This window comes from Salvelinus namaycush, chromosome 40, assembly GCF_016432855.1.
Source record: "Salvelinus namaycush isolate Seneca chromosome 40, SaNama_1.0, whole genome shotgun sequence".
Taxonomy (NCBI): Eukaryota; Metazoa; Chordata; class Actinopteri; order Salmoniformes; family Salmonidae; genus Salvelinus; species Salvelinus namaycush.
Window position 1 is genome coordinate 20,594,601 of NC_052346.1, and position 22,221 is coordinate 20,616,821.

At 48.1% G+C, this 22,221-nt stretch overlaps 2 protein-coding genes across 5 annotated transcripts in view; one reads left to right on the forward strand and one right to left on the reverse strand.

Annotated features, from left to right (window-relative positions):
• Positions 1-7,820, forward strand: part of zmp:0000001174 (retinoic acid-induced protein 2) — a 22,291-nt gene extending 14,471 nt beyond the window's left edge. The window contains exons 2-3 of the mRNA XM_038979992.1: positions 5,010-5,737; positions 5,836-7,820. Of these exons, the coding sequence (XP_038835920.1) occupies positions 5,095-5,737; positions 5,836-7,031 (1,839 nt within the window). The 5' untranslated portion in view covers positions 5,010-5,094 and the 3' untranslated portion in view covers positions 7,032-7,820. The remainder of the gene's footprint in view (positions 1-5,009; positions 5,738-5,835) is intronic.
• A 332-nt stretch (positions 7,821-8,152) lies between these two features.
• The window catches only part of scml2 (Scm polycomb group protein like 2), a 69,292-nt gene continuing 55,223 nt past the window's right edge, over positions 8,153-22,221 (reverse strand). For all 4 annotated transcript variants that reach the window (XM_038979748.1, XM_038979746.1, XM_038979747.1 and 1 more), the window contains 3 exons: positions 21,392-21,628; positions 19,369-19,541; positions 8,153-10,144 (listed from right to left, as the gene is read on the reverse strand). In XM_038979748.1, coding sequence (XP_038835676.1) covers positions 10,019-10,144; positions 19,369-19,541; positions 21,392-21,628 — 536 coding nt within the window. In that variant the 3' untranslated portion in view covers positions 8,153-10,018. The remainder of the gene's footprint in view (positions 10,145-19,368; positions 19,542-21,391; positions 21,629-22,221) is intronic.

A 22,221-nucleotide genomic window follows, 5' to 3' on the forward strand; every position in this document is an offset into this window, starting at 1 on the left:
TGTGTGTGTGTGTGTGTGTGTGTGCGTGCGTGCGTGCGTGTGTGTGTGTGTGTGTGTGTGTGCGTGCGTGCGTGCGTGTGTGTGTGTGTGTGTGTACAGTGCTGGTAGCTTTAAGAGCATGTGTTTTGTTTTCCACCACCACATTTTAAACAAGTGCTTAAATGTAAACTCTTGATTATTGTTGACCTCATTTCTATCACCGCCCCAGATGAGTCCCAGGGAGTGTAAGGCAACAGAATGACGTTTCAATTGAAGACAGATTTGTAAAAACGTGGCTTTCGTAAAATCAAATGCATCTTACAGTTGTGAAAAGCTCCAGCGTTTTACAGTCAGGCTTGAACAGACTATTTTTACAGAACTTATTCAGAATATTTACACTCAATAAAACCAATTTCTAACTAAGCCTTGACGTCTTCAGGCCAACTGAAGACAAATAAATGACAACAAGACTCTCAAATACAGGAACTAGTGTATCATCCTGAATCTGACGGCTATGCTCTGTAGACATTATTATTAATTTACCGTTCCAAATCTCCTTTCTTTTATTACATTAGTGGGTTAATGCAGAGGAACCATTTTGTCCAGGCCAGTGATCAGCAGAACAGCAGGAGATCTAATCTGTGTCCCAAAATGGCACCCTATTCCCTGGCCTATGTAGTGTACTATGTTTAAACTAGAGCCCTATGGGCCCTGGTCAAAAGTAGTGCACTACATAGGGAATAGGGTGTCATTTGGCACACAGCCTTAAGCAGTGTATTAGGGTCAGGGAGTTGGAACAGACCTCCTTTGGCATTAAGGTTTTTCCAAACACAATTCACCACAGGACCCTGAAGCCTCACAAATGAAAAGCTTCCCTCTAAACAGCTACATATGTCCTATTACCCCCGGCTTAACCTTTTCAACTCAGTCCCCGACCGACTGCTGGGGAGGAGAAGAGAGCCAAGCAGAGGAGAGCCGTCCTCTATTCACATTCTAGATCCTGGTCATGTGGGGGAGGTTCTGTATCTGGTGTTTGGATGGGCATATTCATATCTGTGGTGTACATGCAGGCCTGCTATTGGACGAGATGTTTTGAGGAGGGTTTATGTGATTTCTCTCTCCTCGTGTCTGTGTCAGGGTGACCTGATAAGAGAGACATAAAGGACTATAAAGGACATGTTCAAGGACTTTAACAGGATATCACCAGGATTTGATTTAACCCTCCCCGTACCTCGTCTTCCTCCCCCAAACCTAACAGAGCCTTTCTTTAGCTTTCTCTTCAGTTTCATCTTAATATTGTAGGAGACTGGAGATTTTCTATGGAACATTTTCTATGTCCATGAGGAACCAAGGCTTCAATGTGTCCTGGAAACCTGACCCTAAGGTTCATATGCTGACCCTAAGGTTCATATGCTGACCCTAAAGTTCATATGCTGACCCTAAGGTTCATATGCTGACCCTAAGGTTCATATGCTGACCCTAAAGTTCATATGCTGACCCTAAGGTTCATATGCTGACCCTAAGGTTCATATGCTGACCCTAAAGTTCATATGCTGACCCTAAGGTTCATATGCTGACCCTAAGGTTCATATGCTGACCCTAAGGTTCATATGCTGACCCTAAGGTTCATATGCTGACCCTAAGGTTCATATGCTGACCCTAAGGTTCATATGCTGACCCTAAGGTTCATATGCTGACCCTAAGGTTCATATGCTGACCCTAAGGTTCATATGCTGACCCTAAGGTTCATATGCTGACCCTAAGGTTCATATGCTGACCCTAAGGTTCATATGCTGACCCTAAGGTTCATATGCTGACCCTAAGGTTCATATGCTGACCCTAAGGTTCATATGCTGACCCTAAGGTTCATATGCTGACCCTAAGGTTCATATGCTGACCCTAAGGTTCATATGCTGACCCTAAGGTTCAGATCTATTTGACAGAGTTTCTGTCAACGTGGAAGTATTGTATTCCACAGTAATATGACCGGCAGAGACAGTCTCCATGGGAATATACTGTAGATAGCTGGGTCTTCCCTCTCAGTACACAAGTATCTTATTTATTTGGCCTGCACGTAAACAACTCTCTGAGTGGAGGAGGAATATCCAGCCTGATCTAACTGAGTGGAGGGGGAATATCCAGCCTGATCTAACTGAGTGGAGGGGGAATATCCAGCCTGATCGAACTGAGTGGAGGGGGAATATCCAGCCTGATCTACGTGAGTGGAGGGGGAATATCCAGCCTGATCTAACTGAGTGGAGGGGGAATATCCAGCCTGATTTAACTGAGTGGAGGAGGAATATCCAGCCTGATCTAACTGAGTGGAGGGGGAATATCCAGCCTGATCTACGTGAGTGGAGGAGGAATATCCAGTCTGATCTACGTGAGTGGAGGAGGAATATCCAGTCTGATCTAACTGAGTGGAGGGCGAATATCCAGCCTGATCTAACTGAGTGGAGGGGGAATATCCAGCCTGATCTAACTGAGGGGAGGATGAATATCCAGCCTGATCGAACTGAGGGGAGGATGAATATCCAGCCTGATCGAACTGAGTGGAGGAGGAATATCCAGCCTGATCGAACTGAGTGGAGGGCGAATATCCAGCCTGATCTAACTGAGTGGAGGGGGAATATCCAGCCTGATCGAACTGAGTGGAGGGGGAATATCCAGCCTGATCTATCTGAATGGAGGAGGAATATCCAGCCTGATCTAACTGAGTGGAGGGGGAATATCCAGCCTGATCTAACTGGGTGGAGGAGGAATATCCAGCCTGATCTAACTGGGTGGAGGAGGAATATCCAGCCTGATTTAACTGAGTGGAGGGGGAATATCCAGCCTGATCTAACTGAGTGGAGGGGGAATATCCAGCCTGATCTAACTGGGTTGAGGGGGAATATCCAGTCTGATCTAACTGGGTGGAGGGGCAATATCCAGCCTGATCTAACTGGGTGGAGGGGGAATATCCAGCCTGATCTAACTAACTGAGTGGAAGAGGAATATCCAGCCTGATCTAACTGGGTGGAGGGGGAATATCCAGCCTGATCTAACTGGGTGGAGGGCGAATATCCAGCCTGATCTAACTAACTGAGTGGAAGAGGAATATCCAGCCTGATCCAACCTCACAATAGCCTGGTCTCAGATCTGTCTGCGCTGTCTTGACAACTCAATTTCTGTCACAGCAATGCGCTGGAGTTGTCAAGACAGCACAGACAGATCTGAGACCAGGCTAAAGCCATTGGCTTCCACCACAAAACAACTAAATCTAATAGAAAGGAGAGAAGTTGGGAGGTGAGAGGCAAGGACTAGTTCTGTTTCTGGTCATATTTAGACCTAATCAGGAATCATACTGATCTAAATTGCTCTGTGAAGGTTTTCCAGAACTCTGGTTTAAAACACAACAATTGTGGACTGTTGTTTATATTGATCCAGTCTAGTTTTAACTCTGGTTTAAAACACGACAATGGTGGACTGTCGTTCATATTGATCCAGTCTAGTTTTAACTCTGGTTTAAAACACGACAATGGTGGACTGTTGTTCTTATTGATCCAGTCTAGTTTTAACTCTGGTTTAAAACACGACAATGGTGGACTGTTGTTCATATTGATCCAGTCTAGTTTTAACTCTGGTTTAAAACACGACAATGGTGGACTGTCGTTCATATTGATCCAGTCTAGTTTTAACTCTGGTTTAAAACACGACAATGGTGGACTGTCGTTCATATTGATCCAGTCTAGTTTTAACTCTGGTTTAAAACACGACAATGGTGGACTGTTGTTCATATTGATCCAGTCTAGTTTTAACTCTGGTTTAAAACACGACAATGGTGGACTGTTGTTCATATTGATCCAGTCTAGTTTTAACTCTGGTTTAAAACACGACAATGGTGGACTGTCGTTCATATTGATCCAGTCTAGTTTTAACTCTGGTTTAAAACACGACAATGGTGGACTGTTGTTCATATTGATCCAGTCTAGTTTTAACTCTGGTTTAAAACACGACAATGGTGGACTGTCGTTCATATTGATCCAGTCTAGTTTTAACTCTGGTTTAAAACTCAACAATGGTGGACTGTTGTTCATATTGATCCAGTCTAGTTTTAACTCTGGTTTAAAACACGACAATGGTGGACTGTCGTTCATATTGATCCAGTCTAGTTTTAACTCTGGTTTAAAACTCAACAATGGTGGACTGTTGTTCATATTGATCCAGTCTAGTTTTATGGTCACTTCGAGGCCTCATTATAGAAATATCCTGTTTCCTGTATTTGGTCAATATGTTGGAGAACAAAATAACAGATTTCCTGTGTTCTCTCTTCTGCTGCTAAAATAAGTGGTACATCAGCTGTGAGCTTGTGTCAGTGCTTCAGCTATCACACACAGAGTATTTCTACTGTCTCTTCATTATTATGACAAGGTTTATTACAGGTTCTCTACCTCCTAGGTCTCTGTAAAGACATGAGCCACCGTCTGTCCAATCTAACTCAATTAAACCAGGCTCAACATGACCCTTATGAAATGACATTCCTGCTTAATCTATGCCTGCCAGGGAAACACGTTTGCAATAAATGTACTGGTGCTGGCAATGTTAGTTATTGTATTTAGGTTTATAGTGCACTACTTTTGACCAGGGCCCATAGGGCTCATAGGGCTCAGGTCAAATGTAATACACTAGATAGAGCATAGGGTGCTATTTGGGACACAGGCATCACTAGCAGGTTCATGGGTAATACTGGGGGATTTGGAAAAGACAAGATGATTTAGAAGTGATTTAGTGTTCATTTTGAGTTGAACCAAGTCAAGCCAACAGTTTGTCCTCGGGGTCTTTCATTAAATCATAGCAGGAGGGGACTGGGACATAAAGCTCCCAACTCTACTCTGCTTTCATCCACATGAACACTGAATAAACACTGAAGCTTGTTATTTTCTCTTACTTTACTTTGCTAACTTGCCAGTTCTAGTTCTGACTAATGACCAATATTTCTCCACTTCATTTTTCATTAAAACGAGCCTTTTTTCTTTCCCCCCCGTCAGGTTAGATGCCAGTCACTGCTAAACAGTAACCATGGCCCTCCTGTCCTAAGCTAAGACTCCAGTGGATGTTTTGAGGAAAAAGAAGATGGAGGATCTTTGCTCAGAGCATGTAGCTGACCTTCCTCAGAATGGGGGAAGTAGTGGAGGAGGAAGAGGTGGTGGTGGAGAGGGGGTCAGAAAAGTAGAGAACACTGTCACCCAGCTGATTACAAGTGAGGCCTCAAGCATCAGTTCTCCTGGCCAGGCTAATCAGAAACCAACCCTTTCACATATGGTAACTATCCCAGCGTCCCCCACCATGGTCAGTCCCAGCGCCGAGGCTCCAGAAGGGGTGGCTCTCAAGGTGGCTGCCACCGTGCTTCAGCCTCTCTGTCTGGGGGACAGTCCTGTGATGCTGCCCATCCACCCCCTCCAACAGATGGCTGGAGGAACCGCTCCCCAGGGGATCCCTCCGTACCTCCTGACCCACCAGGGGCCTCTCTCCCTGGGCTCCCTCTCCCAAGGCCCTGGCCTCTCCCTGCCTCTGGTCCTGGAGCAGCATGTGTTCCAGCATCTGAACACCATGGGAGCGATGCTCCAGCAGACTCCCCCCTGCCCCTCCCTGTCCTTCCTCCAGAACAATCTGCTGTGTCACACCCAGCCTCAGACCTCTTCCATGGCTTCATTGGCCTTCTGCCAGCCTCCAGCCCTGGATCAGAAACTACCTGGACCTCCAGCCCAGGACCCAGGTAATTGTAATGGTATATAGTAATTCAGCTGTCTACTATTGGTGTGTAATCCCTTCAATTGTAGTAATACAACCATTCTCTCTCTTTCTCTCTCCTAGGTATTTATGCCATCCTCCAGAACCCAGCATTCGCTGCCCTCATACAGGACCTGTTTTCTGCTCAGACCAACCCCATCTCCTCTTCCTGTCACCCAGCGGGATCAACCCCAACTGACCCGTTTGCTTCAGCCTCGTTCCCCCCATCCCAACCCCAACCTCCACCCCTCTCCTACCCCTACAGCTCCCCGCTAGCCCCCCTGGTACCCCCTGCCACCCTCCTGGTCCCCTACCCTGTCATTGTTCCTCTCCCTGTGCCTCTACCCTTCCCTCTCCCTCTCCCTATCCCCGTCCCACAGAGCCAGGAGTCAAAAGGATTCTCTGACCCCTCTAAACCAGCCTGTATGGTGACTAAAAGCACACAGACTAACTATGAGGAGATCGTCAGTCCTCCACCACACGGTAACATGATGACTCTTTACCCTCCATCGTCCATGGCCTCTCTGTCCTCTGTTGCCATGGTCCCCGAGGGGGAGGTGCTAGACCTATCAGTGAAAGCCCCTCCCATAATCCAACCGAAGCAGGAAATGTCATTTCAACAACACGATGACACTATCCTCGACCTGTCTGTAGCTAGTAAACAGAAAAGAAAAGAGCGTCCTTCATCGCGGGACTGGCACACTTCTTCCGAGAGCACTACTACAGCTTGGCTCCCTTCACCCGAGGGCACTACATCTGTTTCTCTGGAGGTCTTAAAGCCTGCGGAGTGCACTCAGAAGCTCCACCACCACCCTAACCTGTTGAACGGCGTAACCCATGTAGAATTCAGTAGACGGCGTCAGTGGGCGGTGGTGGATGGAGGCGGGAGCGGTAACAGACCCAGCAGCGAGCCCAAGAGCAGCAGCGGCAGCTCCAACTTTGAGATCTTTCACACCTCTCAAACAGCCAAAGTCATCGTGGCGGTCAAAGACGCGATCCCCACCACCGCCATCTTCTGTGGGAAGATCAAGTCTCTCTCAGGGCTGTCCAGTAAGAGCCTGTCTATTAAACAACACGACTCCTCCGGCCACACGGGGGCGCTGTTACATCAGTGTTACGGTGCTCTGCCTCTACCCAGAGGACACCATGTGGTGGAGCAGAAGGACCCTAACCTCCCCAGGAACAGACAGGCCATCAAACTGAAGAAGGTCAGCTCACAGGAGATCCACATCCTCCCCATCAAGAAGCAACGTCTGGCTGCCTTCTGCCCCAGGAAGTAGAGAGAAGTTAGCCTGGTCCCAGATCTGTTAGTAGAGAGGAGTTAGCCTGGTCCCAGATCTGTTAGTAGAGAGGAGATCTGTTTGTACTGTCTTGCAGATCTGGGACCAGGCCGGAGCGTGAAGTGTCATTGTAGAAGTGGGATCGAATCCCGGATCAGACAGACAGGGCTGTCTCTGTTACATAAAGGAGGTGGTGATGAGGTGAACTATTCTTGACTAAGACCTGAAGACTTGCGTTAGCTCCCCGAGCTTAGCTAATGCCTAGGCTTTAGCTCAACAGGCTAACCCAGTCTTGTGGGACACAAGAGACCCGAGGTTCCAGTCGATTACATGCCTCTTTACTGCTAGCTCTTGTGCTTGACAGAAGTTACAACACGTTCTTCTGAGACATTGGCCAAGTGCTGTGACTACGGCAGACGATTGGGGATAATCTTCCTGGCATGGACAATATCTCTTCCATGTGTTGAGAGACAGAGGACGACTTTGTTGCTGTAGTGTTGTGACTGTATTTGTAGTTGTCTGACATTTTTACCTTACAAAACATTCATGTTTAATTCATCAATATAAACTGTTAAAGGATGACTTTGTCCTTTTACAAAATGCTGTCAATTCACAGATGAAATGTGGCTGTCCATCGTCTGCTACTTTCCATGTGAAAAGGTACATTTGTCGATGCTTTGCTAGGCCTATACAGTATTTCATATCTGATTGAGGATCTGACACTTAGCCAGTCATTTGATGGTTCATGTTTGTATGTGATTCAGTTGGAAAAAAATGACCTGAGAATAAAACAACGTGTTCTTGTTGAGTATGATTCCCCTTTGTCTTAACATCGCATTTACTTATTTATTACTAAAGGGACACTTCCCTTTTCAGATTGTTGAAGGTTCGTACCGGCGCGGACTAGTGTTAGAGCGTTGGGCCATTAACCAAAAGGTTGCTGGATCAAATCCCTGAGCTGACAAGGTAAAAATGTCTGTTCTGCTCCTGAACAAGGCAGTTAACCCACTGTTCCCCGGTAGGCCCTCATTGTAAATTAGAATTTGTTCTTAACTGACTTGCCTAGTTAAATAAAAAGGTTGAAATAAAAATGCTTGTCAACTCTCATGAAATGAGGCAAATGGTGAAAAAAAAAGGTTTAATTGCGTGAAAGTACATATGCAAATATTATTTAACAAACAACCATTTTCCAGTACCGGTACTTGAAAAAGGTAGTTTTTCCCGTATATGTACACTGTGTGTTGTTTCTATGGAACAACAGATGAAAATGTAGAATCTTAAAAAATATATACAAAGTTGATCTAAAATATTGTCAAACAGAAAATGAACTTACAGCAAATGCTACTATGAAGAACTCTGTCCTGAAACACAAAAGCCTAGTAAAACCTGAGTATCACAATAAAGCAAGGCCGTTTGAAATTTACCCTTCATTTAAACTAAAAGCGTTCACATAAAAATGCAACTACAAAAGATTGTTTTGAATATATGACTTCTAAAAATAAAATAAAAAGAAATTGATCACTTCTTCTGCCACAGCGGCAAGATAAATACTAAAATAAGTCATATTTTATCACATTATAGGTTGTTGTGAAACAAATGAATCCCATCCACATCTCTTTTGCTTGTGTGTTAAATCCCCCTAACACTCCATATCCTAGCCTGTTGCCTGACTGCTATATAGCCTTGTATCTATATATGCTGGATATCCTGAACATGAAACGTTAAATACATATCAACTGTCCATTTGGTGCTTGAAAACCTTCAGACAGCCAACTGTCAACTATCTACTTTTAACGGCTATGATTTGAAATGAGATGAAGGCCATACACGTATTGCAATCAATGTTCAGCTCGGCTACCATCGGGGAGTTGTCTGATGGTGTAGCCAACACTACCATTACAAATACCAGATTGTTTGGGTTAAAATACAGACAGGATTCAACACAACCTTCCTGTATATATGCAGAGATTAATAATACCTTTTACAGACAGTACAAAATCCAAGATATAAAAAAAACATACTTTTTTGGCTTTTTATGTAAAACACAAGTTTTTTGTCTGGTTCTTCAAACATAAGTCCACCATCTTCTTTTACAATAAGACTTTGACTTGAACAGGAACTTCCCGTCTTCAATGTCCAACGTATTCTAGAATGTACACGCAGCAGAGGAATGTGTGAATGTCCAATCACAATCATAGATCCTGGTTAGAAGTTCCATTGGGCGATCCAAAGAAGGATCAGTGTTCCACAGAGTCCAGATGCTGTGATGTCACACCCTGAATGCACTAAGGAGTACGGTCAAATGCAGTGTCCAAAACAAACAATGAATCTTAACAGCATGGTACATTCTCCTTATCAACATCCTTTGAAATTGAAACTATTAAAGAATCAAATCACAGTATCCATATAGAAGCTGAATGGTTGATATCTTATTGCAATGAGAGGCTAGTGCAACAAGCAGTACATGCCATTGGGGGTTGTGTGGAGACGGCTCCTTGCATCTCCAGGCCTCCACGGCTGACAGTAGCCTGGTCTCAGATCTGTTTGTTTTTTACAGAACGTTCTGGGACCAGGCTAAGTAGGTAAGGGTTGACAGAAGGTGTACATGGACAATGCATAGGTAGGTAAACACTCAACATCATCCTTTGGGATTCAGCTGAGTCTATTCTAAAGAATAGTAGAGTGAAGTTGGTTCATAGTGTTTCTCTGTACTAACGTTCATACTGACGTCCATACTGTTTCTCTGAATGCTCTTCATCACAGGATGAGCTATGAGGGTCTCTGCAAAGGAATGATTAAGGACTCATTGTGCTTAGGGTTTCACAGCCAAGATGATCTTCCCATTCTAGTGTGTGTGTGTGTGTGTGTGTGTGTGTGTGTGTGTGTGTGTGTGTGTGTGTGTGTGTGTGTGTGTGTGTGTGTGTGTGTGTGTGTGTGTGTGTGTGTGTGTGTGTGTGTGTGTGTGTGTGTGTGTGTGAGAGAGAGTGTTACTGTTTGGTCTGTTTGAGCCTCTCGATGTGGTGACATAGCTTGAGGGCGGGGCCTAGCTTCAGACCCATGTACTTCATGATGATGTCACTACGTAGAAGCATCAGCGCCTTTCCGTCGATCTCCTGAAGACAAGAGACAAACGCAGTCAGAAAGAGGGCTGAGCACCAACACAGGACAAGATGACAGCCAAGATGGCCGAAACATCAATGATTAACTCTTCTAAATGAAAGGTTGTGGTTTTTTTAACGTTCAACAGCAGAACAACAACATAATTCTCTCTGAGCTGAGATGTCCAGACAGACATCAACAGAAAATTCCAAACAGAAATTGTCTGGCGTCGTACTGTAAACATTCACTACGTTGTAGATGGCCTGTATGGTTTAAGAGAGTTGGGTTTTCCTGGAGGGAATGAAAGTGATTCTCTCCAGACAGGTAGGGAAGGTTCTGAGACAGCCCAGTGCTCGTCTCCCAGGTTATAGACTAAACACAGAGGACACAGGCCATAGGAATAGAATTAGAACACTGGTGTAAATCTATCTCTGTGACACAGGCGTCCTCCCCTTTCTGCTTCCTGCTTCTGACAGGGACATACACACAGCAAGGAGGGCTGGAGCACATCACAACCAGGCCAGACACCTAACACATATCCAGGGAGAATTTTTGATTTTTTAAAATATTTATTGAATTTTTACACAACATTAAAATAATGTAGGGAGCATCTCAAATAGTGTAACATCAGGCCTGGACCCGGCACGTAGACACACATCTAGGGGGCATCTCAAATAGTGTAACATCAGGCCTGGACCCGGCACTTAGACACACATCTAGGGGGCATCTCAAATAGTGTAACATCAGGCCTGGACCCGGCACTTAGACACACATCTAGGGGCATCTCAATAGTGTAACATCAGGCCTGGACCCGGCACTTAGACACACATCTAGGGGGCATCTCAAATAGTGTAACATCAGGCCTGGACCCGGCACTTAGACACACATCTAGGGGGCATCTCAAATAGTGTAACATCAGGCCTGGACCCGGCACTTAGACACACATCTAGGGGGCATCTCAATAGTGTAACATCAGGCCTGGACCCGGCACTTAGACACACATCTAGGGGGCATCTCAATAGTGTAACATCAGGCCTGGACCCGGCACTTAGACACACATCTAGGGGGCATCTCAATAGTGTAACATCAGGCCTGGACCCGGCACTTAGACACACATCTAGGGGGCATCTCAAATAGTGTAACATCAGGCCTGGACCCGGCACTTAGACACACATCTAGGGGGCATCTCAAATAGTGTAACATCAGGCCTGGACCCGGCACTTAGACACACATCTAGGGGGCATCTCAATAGTGTAACATCAGGCCTGGACCCGGCACTTAGACACACATCTAGGGGGCATCTCAATAGTGTAACATCAGGCCTGGACCCGGCACTTAGACACACATCTAGGGGGCATCTCAATAGTGTAACATCAGGCCTGGACCCGGCACTTAGACACACATCTAGGGGGCATCTCAATAGTGTAACATCAGGCCTGGACCCGGCACTTAGACACACATCTAGGGGGCATCTCAATAGTGTAACATCAGGCCTGGACCCGGCACTTAGACACACATCTAGGGGGCATCTCAATAGTGTAACATCAGGCCTGGACCCGGCACTTAGACACACATCTAGGGAGCATCTCAATAGTGTAACATCAGGCCTGGACCCGGCACTTAGACACACATCTAGGGAGCATCTCAATAGTGTAACATCAGGCCTGGACCCGGCACTTAGACACACATCTAGGGGGCATCTCAATAGTGTAACATCAGGCCTGGACCCGGCACTTAGACACACATCTAGGGGGCATCTCAAATAGTGTAACATCAGGCCTAGACCCGGCACTTAGACACACATCTAGGGAGCATCTCAATAGTGTAACATCAGGCCTGGACCCGGCACTTAGACACACATCTAGGGGGCATCTCAAATAGTGTAACATCAGGCCTGGACCCGGCACTTAGACACACATCTAGGGGGCATCTCAATAGTGTAACATCAGGCCTGGACCCGGCACTTAGACACACATCTAGGGGGCATCTCAAATAGTGTAACATCAGGCCTGGACCCGGCACTTAGACACACATCTAGGGGGCATCTCAAATAGTGTAACATCAGGCCTGGACCCGGCACTTAGACACACATCTAGGGGGCATCTCAAATAGTGTAACATCAGGCCTAGACCCGGCACTTAGACACACATCTAGGGGGCATCTCAAATAGTGTAACATCAGGCCTGGACCCGGCACTTAGACACACATCTAGGGGGCATCTCAAATAGTGTAACATCAGGCCTGGACCCGGCACTTAGACACACATCTAGGGGGCATCTCAATAGTGTAACATCAGGCCTGGACCCGGCACTTAGACACACATCTAGGGGGCATCTCAAATAGTGTAACATCAGGCCTGGACCCGGCACTTAGACACACATCTAGGGGGCATCTCAATAGTGTAACATCAGGCCTGGACCCGGCACTTAGACACACATCTAGGGGGCATCTCAATAGTGTAACATCAGGCCTGGACCCGGCACTTAGACACACATCTAGGGAGCATCTCAATAGTGTAACATCAGGCCTGGACCCGGCACTTAGACACACATCTAGGGAGCATCTCAAATAGTGTAACATCAGGCCTGGACCCAGCACTTAGACACACATCTAGGGAGCATCTCAATAGTGTAACATCAGGCCTGGACCCGGCACTTAGACACACATCTAGGGAGCATCTCAATAGTGTAACATCAGGCCTGGACCCGGCACTTAGACACACATCTAGGGAGCATCTCAATAGTGTAACATCAGGCCTGGACCCGGCACTTAGACACACATCTAGGGAGCATCTCAAATAGTGTAACATCAGGCCTGGACCCGGCACTTAGACACACATCTAGGGGGCATCTCAATAGTGTAACATCAGGCCTGGACCCGGCACTTAGACACACATCTAGGGGGCATCTCAAATAGTGTAACATCAGGCCTGGACCCGGCAATTAGACACACATCTAGGGGGCATCTCAAATAGTGTAACATCAGGCCTGGACCCGGCACTTAGACACACATCTAGGGGGCATCTCAATAGTGTAACATCAGGCCTGGACCCGGCACTTAGACACACATCGAGGGGGCATCTCAAATAGTGTAACATCAGGCCTGGACCCAGCACTTAGACACACATCTAGGGGGCATCTCAAATAGTGTAACATCAGGCCTGGACCCGGCACTTAGACACACATCTAGGGGGCATCTCAATAGTGTAACATCAGGCCTGGACCCGGCACTTAGACACACATCTAGGGGGCATCTCAATAGTGTAACATCAGGCCTGGACCCGGCACTTAGACACACATCTAGGGGGCATCTCAATAGTGTAACATCAGGCCTGGACCCGGCACTTAGACACACATCTAGGGGGCATCTCAATAGTGTAACATCAGGCCTGGACCCGGCACTTAGACACACATCTAGGGGGCATCTCAAATAGTGTAACATCAGGCCTGGACCCGGCACTTAGACACACATCTAGGGGGCATCTCAATAGTGTAACATCAGGCCTGGACCCGGCACTTAGACACACATCTAGGGGGCATCTCAAATAGTGTAACATCAGGCCTGGACCCGGCACTTAGACACACATCTAGGGGGCATCTCAATAGTGTAACATCAGGCCTGGACCCGGCACTTAGACACACATCTAGGGGGCATCTCAAATAGTGTAACATCAGGCCTGGACCCGGCACTTAGACACACATCTAGGGAGCATCTCAATAGTGTAACATCAGGCCTGGACCCGGCACTTAGACACACATCTAGGGAGCATCTCAATAGTGTAACATCAGGCCTGGACCCGGAACTTAGACACACATCTAGGGAGCATCTCAAATAGTGTAACATCAGGCCTGGACCCGGCACTTAGACACACATCTAGGGAGCATCTCAATAGTGTAACATCAGGCCTGGACCCGGCACTTAGACACACATCTAGGGGGCATCTCAAATAGTGTAACATCAGGCCTGGACCCGGCACTTAGACACACATCTAGGGGGCATCTCAATAGTGTAACATCAGGCCTGGACCCGGCACTTAGACACACATCTAGGGGGCATCTCAAATAGTGTAACATCAGGCCTGGACCCGGCACTTAGACACACATCTAGGGAGCATCTCAATAGTGTAACATCAGGCCTGGACCCGGCACTTAGACACACATCTAGGGAGCATCTCAATAGTGTAACATCAGGCCTGGACCCGGCACTTAGACACACATCTAGGGAGCATCTCAAATAGTGTAACATCAGGCCTGGACCCGGCACTTAGACACACATCTAGGGGGCATCTCAAATAGTGTAACATCAGGCCTGGACCCGGCACTTAGACACACATCTAGGGGGCATCTCAAATAGTGTAACATCAGGCCTGGACCCGGCACTTAGACACACATCTAGGGGGCATCTCAATAGTGTAACATCAGGCCTAGACCCGGCACTTAGACACACATCTAGGGGGCATCTCAATAGTGTAACATCAGGCCTGGACCCGGCACTTAGACACACATCTAGGGGGCATCTCAATAGTGTAACATCAGGCCTGGACCCGGCACTTAGACACACATCTAGGGGGCATCTCAAATAGTGTAACATCAGGCCTGGACCCAGCACTTAGACACACATCTAGGGGGCATCTCAAATAGTGTAACATCAGGCCTGGACCCGGCACTTAGACACACATCTAGGGGGCATCTCAAATAGTGTAACATCAGGCCTGGACCCGGCACTTAGACACACATCTAGGGGGCATCTCAATAGTGTAACATCAGGCCTGGACCCGGCACTTAGACACACATCTAGGGGGCATCTCAAATAGTGTAACATCAGGCCTGGACCCGGCACTTAGACACACATCTAGGGGGCATCTCAAATAGTGTAACATCAGGCCTGGACCCGGCACTTAGACACACATCTAGGGAGCATCTCAATAGTGTAACATCAGGCCTGGACCCGGCACTTAGACACACATCTAGGGAGCATCTCAATAGTGTAACATCAGGCCTGGACCCGGCACTTAGACACACATCTAGGGAGCATCTCAAATAGTGTAACATCAGGCCTGGACCCGGCACTTAGACACACATCTAGGGAGCATCTCAATAGTGTAACATCAGGCCTGGACCCGGCACTTAGACACACATCTAGGGGGCATCTCAAATAGTGTAACATCAGGCCTGGACCCGGCACTTAGACACACATCTAGGGGGCATCTCAATAGTGTAACATCAGGCCTGGACCCGGCACTTAGACACACATCTAGGGGGCATCTCAAATAGTGTAACATCAGGCCTGGACCCGGCACTTAGACACACATCTAGGGGGCATCTCAATAGTGTAACATCAGGCCTGGACCCGGCACTTAGACACACATCTAGGGGGCATCTCAATAGTGTAACATCAGGCCTGGACCCGGCACTTAGACACACATCTAGGGGGCATCTCAAATAGTGTAACATCAGGCCTGGACCCGGCACTTAGACACACATCTAGGGGGCATCTCAATAGTGTAACATCAGGCCTGGACCCGGCACTTAGACACACATCTAGGGGGCATCTCAATAGTGTAACATCAGGCCTGGACCCGGCACTTAGACACACATCTAGGGGGCATCTCAAATAGTGTAACATCAGGCCTGGACCCGGCACTTAGACACACATCTAGGGGGCATCTCAATAGTGTAACATCAGGCCTGGACCCGGCACTTAGACACACATCTAGGGGGCATCTCAATAGTGTAACATCAGGCCTGGACCCGGCACTTAGACACACATCTAGGGGGCATCTCAAATAGTGTAACATCAGGCCTGGACCCGGCACTTAGACACACATCTAGGGGGCATCTCAATAGTGTAACATCAGGCCTGGACCCGGCACTTAGACACACATCTAGGGGGCATCTCAATAGTGTAACATCAGGCCTGGACCCGGCACTTAGACACACATCTAGGGAGCATCTCAATAGTGTAACATCAGGCCTGGACCCGGCACTTAGACACACATCTAGGGAGCATCTCAATAGTGTAACATCAGGCCTGGACCCGGCACTTAGACACACATCTAGGGAGCATCTCAATAGTGTAACATCAGGCCTGGACCCGGCACTTAGACACACATCTAGGGAGCATCTCAATAGTGTAACATCAGGCCTGGACCCGGCACTTAGACACACATCTAGGGAGCATCTCAATAGTGTAACATCAGGCCTGGACCCGGCACTTAGACACACATCTAGGGAGCATCTCAAATAGTGTAACATCAGGCCTGGACCCGGCACTTAGACACACATCTAGGGGGCATCTCAATAGTGTAACATCAGGCCTGGACCCGGCACTTAGACACACATCTAGGGGGCATCTCAAATAGTGTAACATCAGGCCTGGACCCGGCACTTAGACACACATCTAGGGGGCATCTCAAATAGTGTAACATCAGGCCTGGACCCGGCACTTAGACACACATCTAGGGGGCATCTCAATAGTGTAACATCAGGCCTGGACCCGGCACTTAGACACACATCTAGGGGGCATCTCAAATAGTGTAACATCAGGCCTGGACCCAGCACTTAGACACACATCTAGGGGGCATCTCAAATAGTGTAACATCAGGCCTGGACCCGGCACTTAGACACACATCTAGGGGGCATCTCAATAGTGTAACATCAGGCCTGGACCCGGCACTTAGACACACATCTAGGGGGCATCTCAATAGTGTAACATCAGGCCTGGACCCGGCACTTAGACACACATCTAGGGGGCATCTCAATAGTGTAACATCAGGCCTGGACCCGGCACTTAGACACACATCTAGGGGGCATCTCAATAGTGTAACATCAGGCCTGGACCCGGCACTTAGACACACATCTAGGGGGCATCTCAAATAGTGTAACATCAGGCCTGGACCCGGCACTTAGACACACATCTAGGGGGCATCTCAATAGTGTAACATCAGGCCTGGACCCGGCACTTAGACACACATCTAGGGGGCATCTCAAATAGTGTAACATCAGGCCTGGACCCGGCACTTAGACACACATCTAGGGGGCATCTCAATAGTGTAACATCAGGCCTGGACCCGGCACTTAGACACACATCTAGGGGGCATCTCAAATAGTGTAACATCAGGCCTGGACCCGGCACTTAGACACACATCTAGGGGGCATCTCAAATAGTGTAACATCAGGCCTGGACCCAGCACTTAGACACACATCTAGGGGGCATCTCAAATAGTGTAACATCAGGCCTGGACCCGGCACTTAGACACACATCTAGGGGGCATCTCAAATAGTGTAACATCAGGCCTGGACCCGGCACTTAGACACACATCTAGGGGGCATCTCAATAGTGTAACATCAGGCCTGGACCCGGCACTTAGACACACATCTAGGGGGCATCTCAAATAGTGTAACATCAGGCCTGGACCCAGCACTTAGACACACATCTAGGGGGCATCTCAAATAGTGTAACATCAGGCCTGGACCCAGCACTTAGACACACATCTAGGGGGCATCTCAAATAGTGTAACATCAGGCCTGGACCCGGCACTTAGACACACATCTAGGGGGCATCTCAAATAGTGTAACATCAGGCCTGGACCCGGCACTTAGACACACATCTAGGGGGCATCTCAATAGTGTAACATCAGGCCTGGACCCGGCACTTAGACACACATCTAGGGGGCATCTCAATAGTGTAACATCAGGCCTGGACCCGGCACTTAGACACACATCTAGGGAGCATCTCAATAGTGTAACATCAGGCCTGGACCCGGCACTTAGACACACATCTAGGGGGCATCTCAATAGTGTAACATCAGGCCTGGACCCGGCACTTAGACACACATCTAGGGGGCATCTCAAATAGTGTAACATCAGGCCTGGACCCGGCACTTAGACACACATCTAGGGGGCATCTCAAATAGTGTAACATCAGGCCTGGACCCGGCACTTAGACACACATCTAGGGGGCATCTCAATAGTGTAACATCAGGCCTGGACCCGGCACTTAGACACACATCTAGGGGGCATCTCAAATAGTGTAACATCAGGCCTGGACCCGGCACTTAGACACACATCTAGGGGGCATCTCAATAGTGTAACATCAGGCCTGGACCCGGCACTTAGACACACATCTAGGGGGCATCTCAAATAGTGTAACATCAGGCCTGGCCCCGGCACTTAGACACACATCTAGGGGGCATCTCAATAGTGTAACATCAGGCCTGGACCCGGCACTTAGACACACATCTAGGGGGCATCTCAAATAGTGTAACATCAGGCCTGGACCCGGCACTTAGACACACATCTAGGGGGCATCTCAAATAGTGTAACATCAGGCCTGGCCCCGGCACTTAGACACACATCTAGGGGGCATCTCAATAGTGTAACATCAGGCCTGGACCCGGCACTTAGACACACATCTAGGGGGCATCTCAAATAGTGTAACATCAGGCCTGGACCCGGCACTTAGACACACATCTAGGGGGCATCTCAAATAGTGTAACATCAGGCCTGGACCCAGCACTTAGACACACATCTAGGGGGCATCTCAAATAGTGTAACATCAGGCCTGGACCCGGCACTTAGACACACATCTAGGGGGCATCTCAAATAGTGTAACATCAGGCCTGGACCCGGCACTTAGACACACATCTAGGGGGCATCTCAATAGTGTAACATCAGGCCTGGACCCGGCACTTAGACACACATCTAGGGGGCATCTCAAATAGTGTAACATCAGGCCTGGACCCAGCACTTAGACACACATCTAGGGGGCATCTCAAATAGTGTAACATCAGGCCTGGACCCAGCACTTAGACACACATCTAGGGGGCATCTCAAATAGTGTAACATCAGGCCTGGACCCGGCACTTAGACACACATCTAGGGGGCATCTCAAATAGTGTAACATCAGGCCTGGACCCGGCACTTAGACACACATCTAGGGGGCATCTCAATAGTGTAACATCAGGCCTGGACCCGGCACTTAGACACACATCTAGGGGGCATCTCAATAGTGTAACATCAGGCCTGGACCCGGCACTTAGACACACATCTAGGGAGCATCTCAATAGTGTAACATCAGGCCTGGACCCGGCACTTAGACACACATCTAGGGGGCATCTCAATAGTGTAGTGTCTGCCTCTCCTTGTCTTCTTTCATCTATCAGCAGTGATGCTCCAAAGGAAGAAAAAGGACAAGAAACATCATCAATCAATAAATAAATCAATCAAGGTCCACTCACGTGTTTTCTGAAGAGCTCCACGTGGGGTCCGAGTGTTTGGGGGTCGGCGTCGTGGACGAACTGCATCACCTCATCCACAGACCAGGAGGAAGGGGCGTTCCCGGCCCCGTTCCCCGCTGCAGCCTCCCGGTCTGCAGCTGCCAGGTGCTCAGGACCTGTGGTGGAGCTCGCAGCTGAAGAACAGAACACACAGACAGAGCAGCAGAGAGTCAGAATTCAATATTCACCTCTCTAGTTAACCACCATGAATAATAATCCTTTCAGACTTTACAGGCCGGCGGGTAGCCTAGTGGTTAGAGGCAGGTAGCCTAGTGGTTAGAGGGGGGAGGCAGGTAGCCTAGTGGTTAGAGGCAGGTAGCCTAGTGGTTAGAGACAGGTAGCCTAGTGGTTAGAGGCAGGTAGCCTAGTGGTTAGAGGGGGGAGGCAGGTAGCCTAGTGGTTATAGGGGGGAGGCAGGTAGCCTAGTGGTTAGAGGCAGGTAGTCTAGTGGTTAGAGGCAGGTAGCCTAGTGGTTAGAGGCAGGTAGTCTAGTGGTTAGAGGGGGGAGGCAGGTAGCCTAGTGGTTAGAGGCAGGTAGTCTAGTGGTTAGAAGCAGGTAGCCTAGTGGTTAAAGGCAGGTAGCCTAGTGGTTAGAGGCAGGTAGTCTAGTGGTTAGAGGCAGGTAGCCTAGTGGTTAGAGGCAGGTAGCCTAGTGGTTAGAGACAGGTAGCCTAGTGGTTAGAGACAGGTAGCCTAGTGGTTAGAGGCAGGTAGTCTAGTGGTTAGAGGGGGGAGGCAGGTAGTCTAGTGGTTAGAGGGGGGAGGCAGGTAGCCTAGTGGTTAGAAGCAGGTAGCCTAGTGCTTAGAGGCAGGTAGCCTAGTGGTTAGAGGCAGGTAGCCTAGTGGTTAGAGGCAGGTAGTCTAGTGGTTAGAGGCAGGTAGCCTAGTGGTTAGAGGCAGGTAGTCTAGTGGTTAGAGGGGGGAGGCAGGTAGCCTAGTGGTTAGAGGGGGAAGGCAGGTAGCCTAGTGGTTAGAGGCAGGTAGTCTAGTGGTTAGAGGCAGGTAGTCTAGTGGTTAGAGGCAGATAGCCTAGTGGTTAGAGGCAGGTAGCCTAGTGGTTAGAGGGGGGAGGCAGGTAGTCTCGTGGTTAGAGGCAGGTAGCCTAGTGGTTAGAGGGGGGAGGCAGGTAGCCGAGTGGTTAGAGGGGGGAGGCAGGTAGCCTAGTGGTTAGAGCGTTGGGCTAGTAACCGAAAGGTTGCAAGATCAAATCCCCAAGCTGACCAGGTAAAAATTTGTCATTCTGCCTCTGAACAAGGCAGTTAACCCACTGGCTGTCATTGAAAATAAGAATTTGTTCTTAACTAACTTACCTAGTTAAATAAAGAAAAATACATTACAGGGAAGGTACAACATATCCATGGCATTGTCCACTAGGTGGCAGTGCTAGACAAAATATTTACTGACTACACTTCTGTTAAACGAATGAAAATAAAAACACCATCGCCTTTCTTGAACAAACTTGTCTTGCTAGCACTGTAGTGCTGCTTTATTGAGGAAAATGTACTGACTGTGACTGAGATGTGTGGTTGTCTCACCTAGCTATCTTAAGATGAATGTACTGACTATGACTGAGATGTGTGGTTGTCTCACCTAGCTATCTTAAGATGAATGTACTGACTATGACTGAGATGTGTGGTTGTCTCACCTAGCTATCGTAAGATGAATGTACAGACTATGACTGAGATGTGTGGTTGTCTCACCTAGCTATCTTAAGATGAATGTACTGACTATGACTGAGATGTGTGGTTGTCTCACCTAGCTATCTTAAGATGAATGCACTAACTAAGTCGCTCTGGATAAGAGCGTCTGCTAAGTTACTAAATTGTTGAATGTGATCTGCTCCAACACAGGAAGCCTAGTCCCAAAATAGACCCCAAAAAAATCAACATTCAAAGAAACGTAAATGGCCAACTAGAATCCAGAGGCACACACAAGGCCCGCCCAGTCAGCCAGCCAATGGGGGTTCAGCTCTTACAAGGCCTACCTTCCACTCTTCTCTGTAGCCCTCTGGACCCCAGGTCGGGAGGGATGGGGGCCAGGCGCCTGAGGGGTGGTGGTGGGGGGTGACCAGGGCCAGACCCAGGGTAGTAGGGGCTGCTGGACCCCTGGCCACGGTACTCTGAGGTGGTGCGTTGTGTCAGGGGGCGAGGGGTCATGGAGGGAGAGGTGGAGGTGTCCATAGGGTCCTCAGTCAAACCGTTCTCACTGCGAGGAAGGGGCTCTGATGGAGGGTAAGAGAGGTAGGATCGTCAGCGTATAGACACACACACTAATACAGTGTCACACACACATGAATTTTTAAAGTAAAATGCCATCTAATAATGTGTCATGAGAAACTTAACAAGTGTTTGATGATTGGTGATTAATCATGAAGTGGTAGCTTAGCCGTTAGCTGCTTGACGATTAATCATGTAGTGGTAGCTTAGCCGTTAGCTGCTTGGTGATCGGTGATTAATCATGAAGTGGTAGCTTAGCCGTTAGCTGCTTGGTGATTAATCCTGAAGTGGTAGCTTAGCCTTTAGCTGCTTGGTGATTAATCATGAAGTGGTAGCTTAGCCGTTAGCTGCTTGGTGATCGGTGATTAATCATGAAGTGGTAGCTTAGCCGTTAGCTGCTTGGTGATCGGTGATTAATCATGAAGTGGTAGCTTAGCCGTTAGCTGCTTGACGATTAATCATGTAGTGGTAGCTTAGCTGTTAGCTGCTTGGTGATCGGTGATTAATCATGAAGTGGTAGCTTAGCCGTTAGCTGCTTGACGATTAATCATGTAGTGGTAGCTTAGCTGTTAGCTGCTTGGTGATCGGTGATTAATCA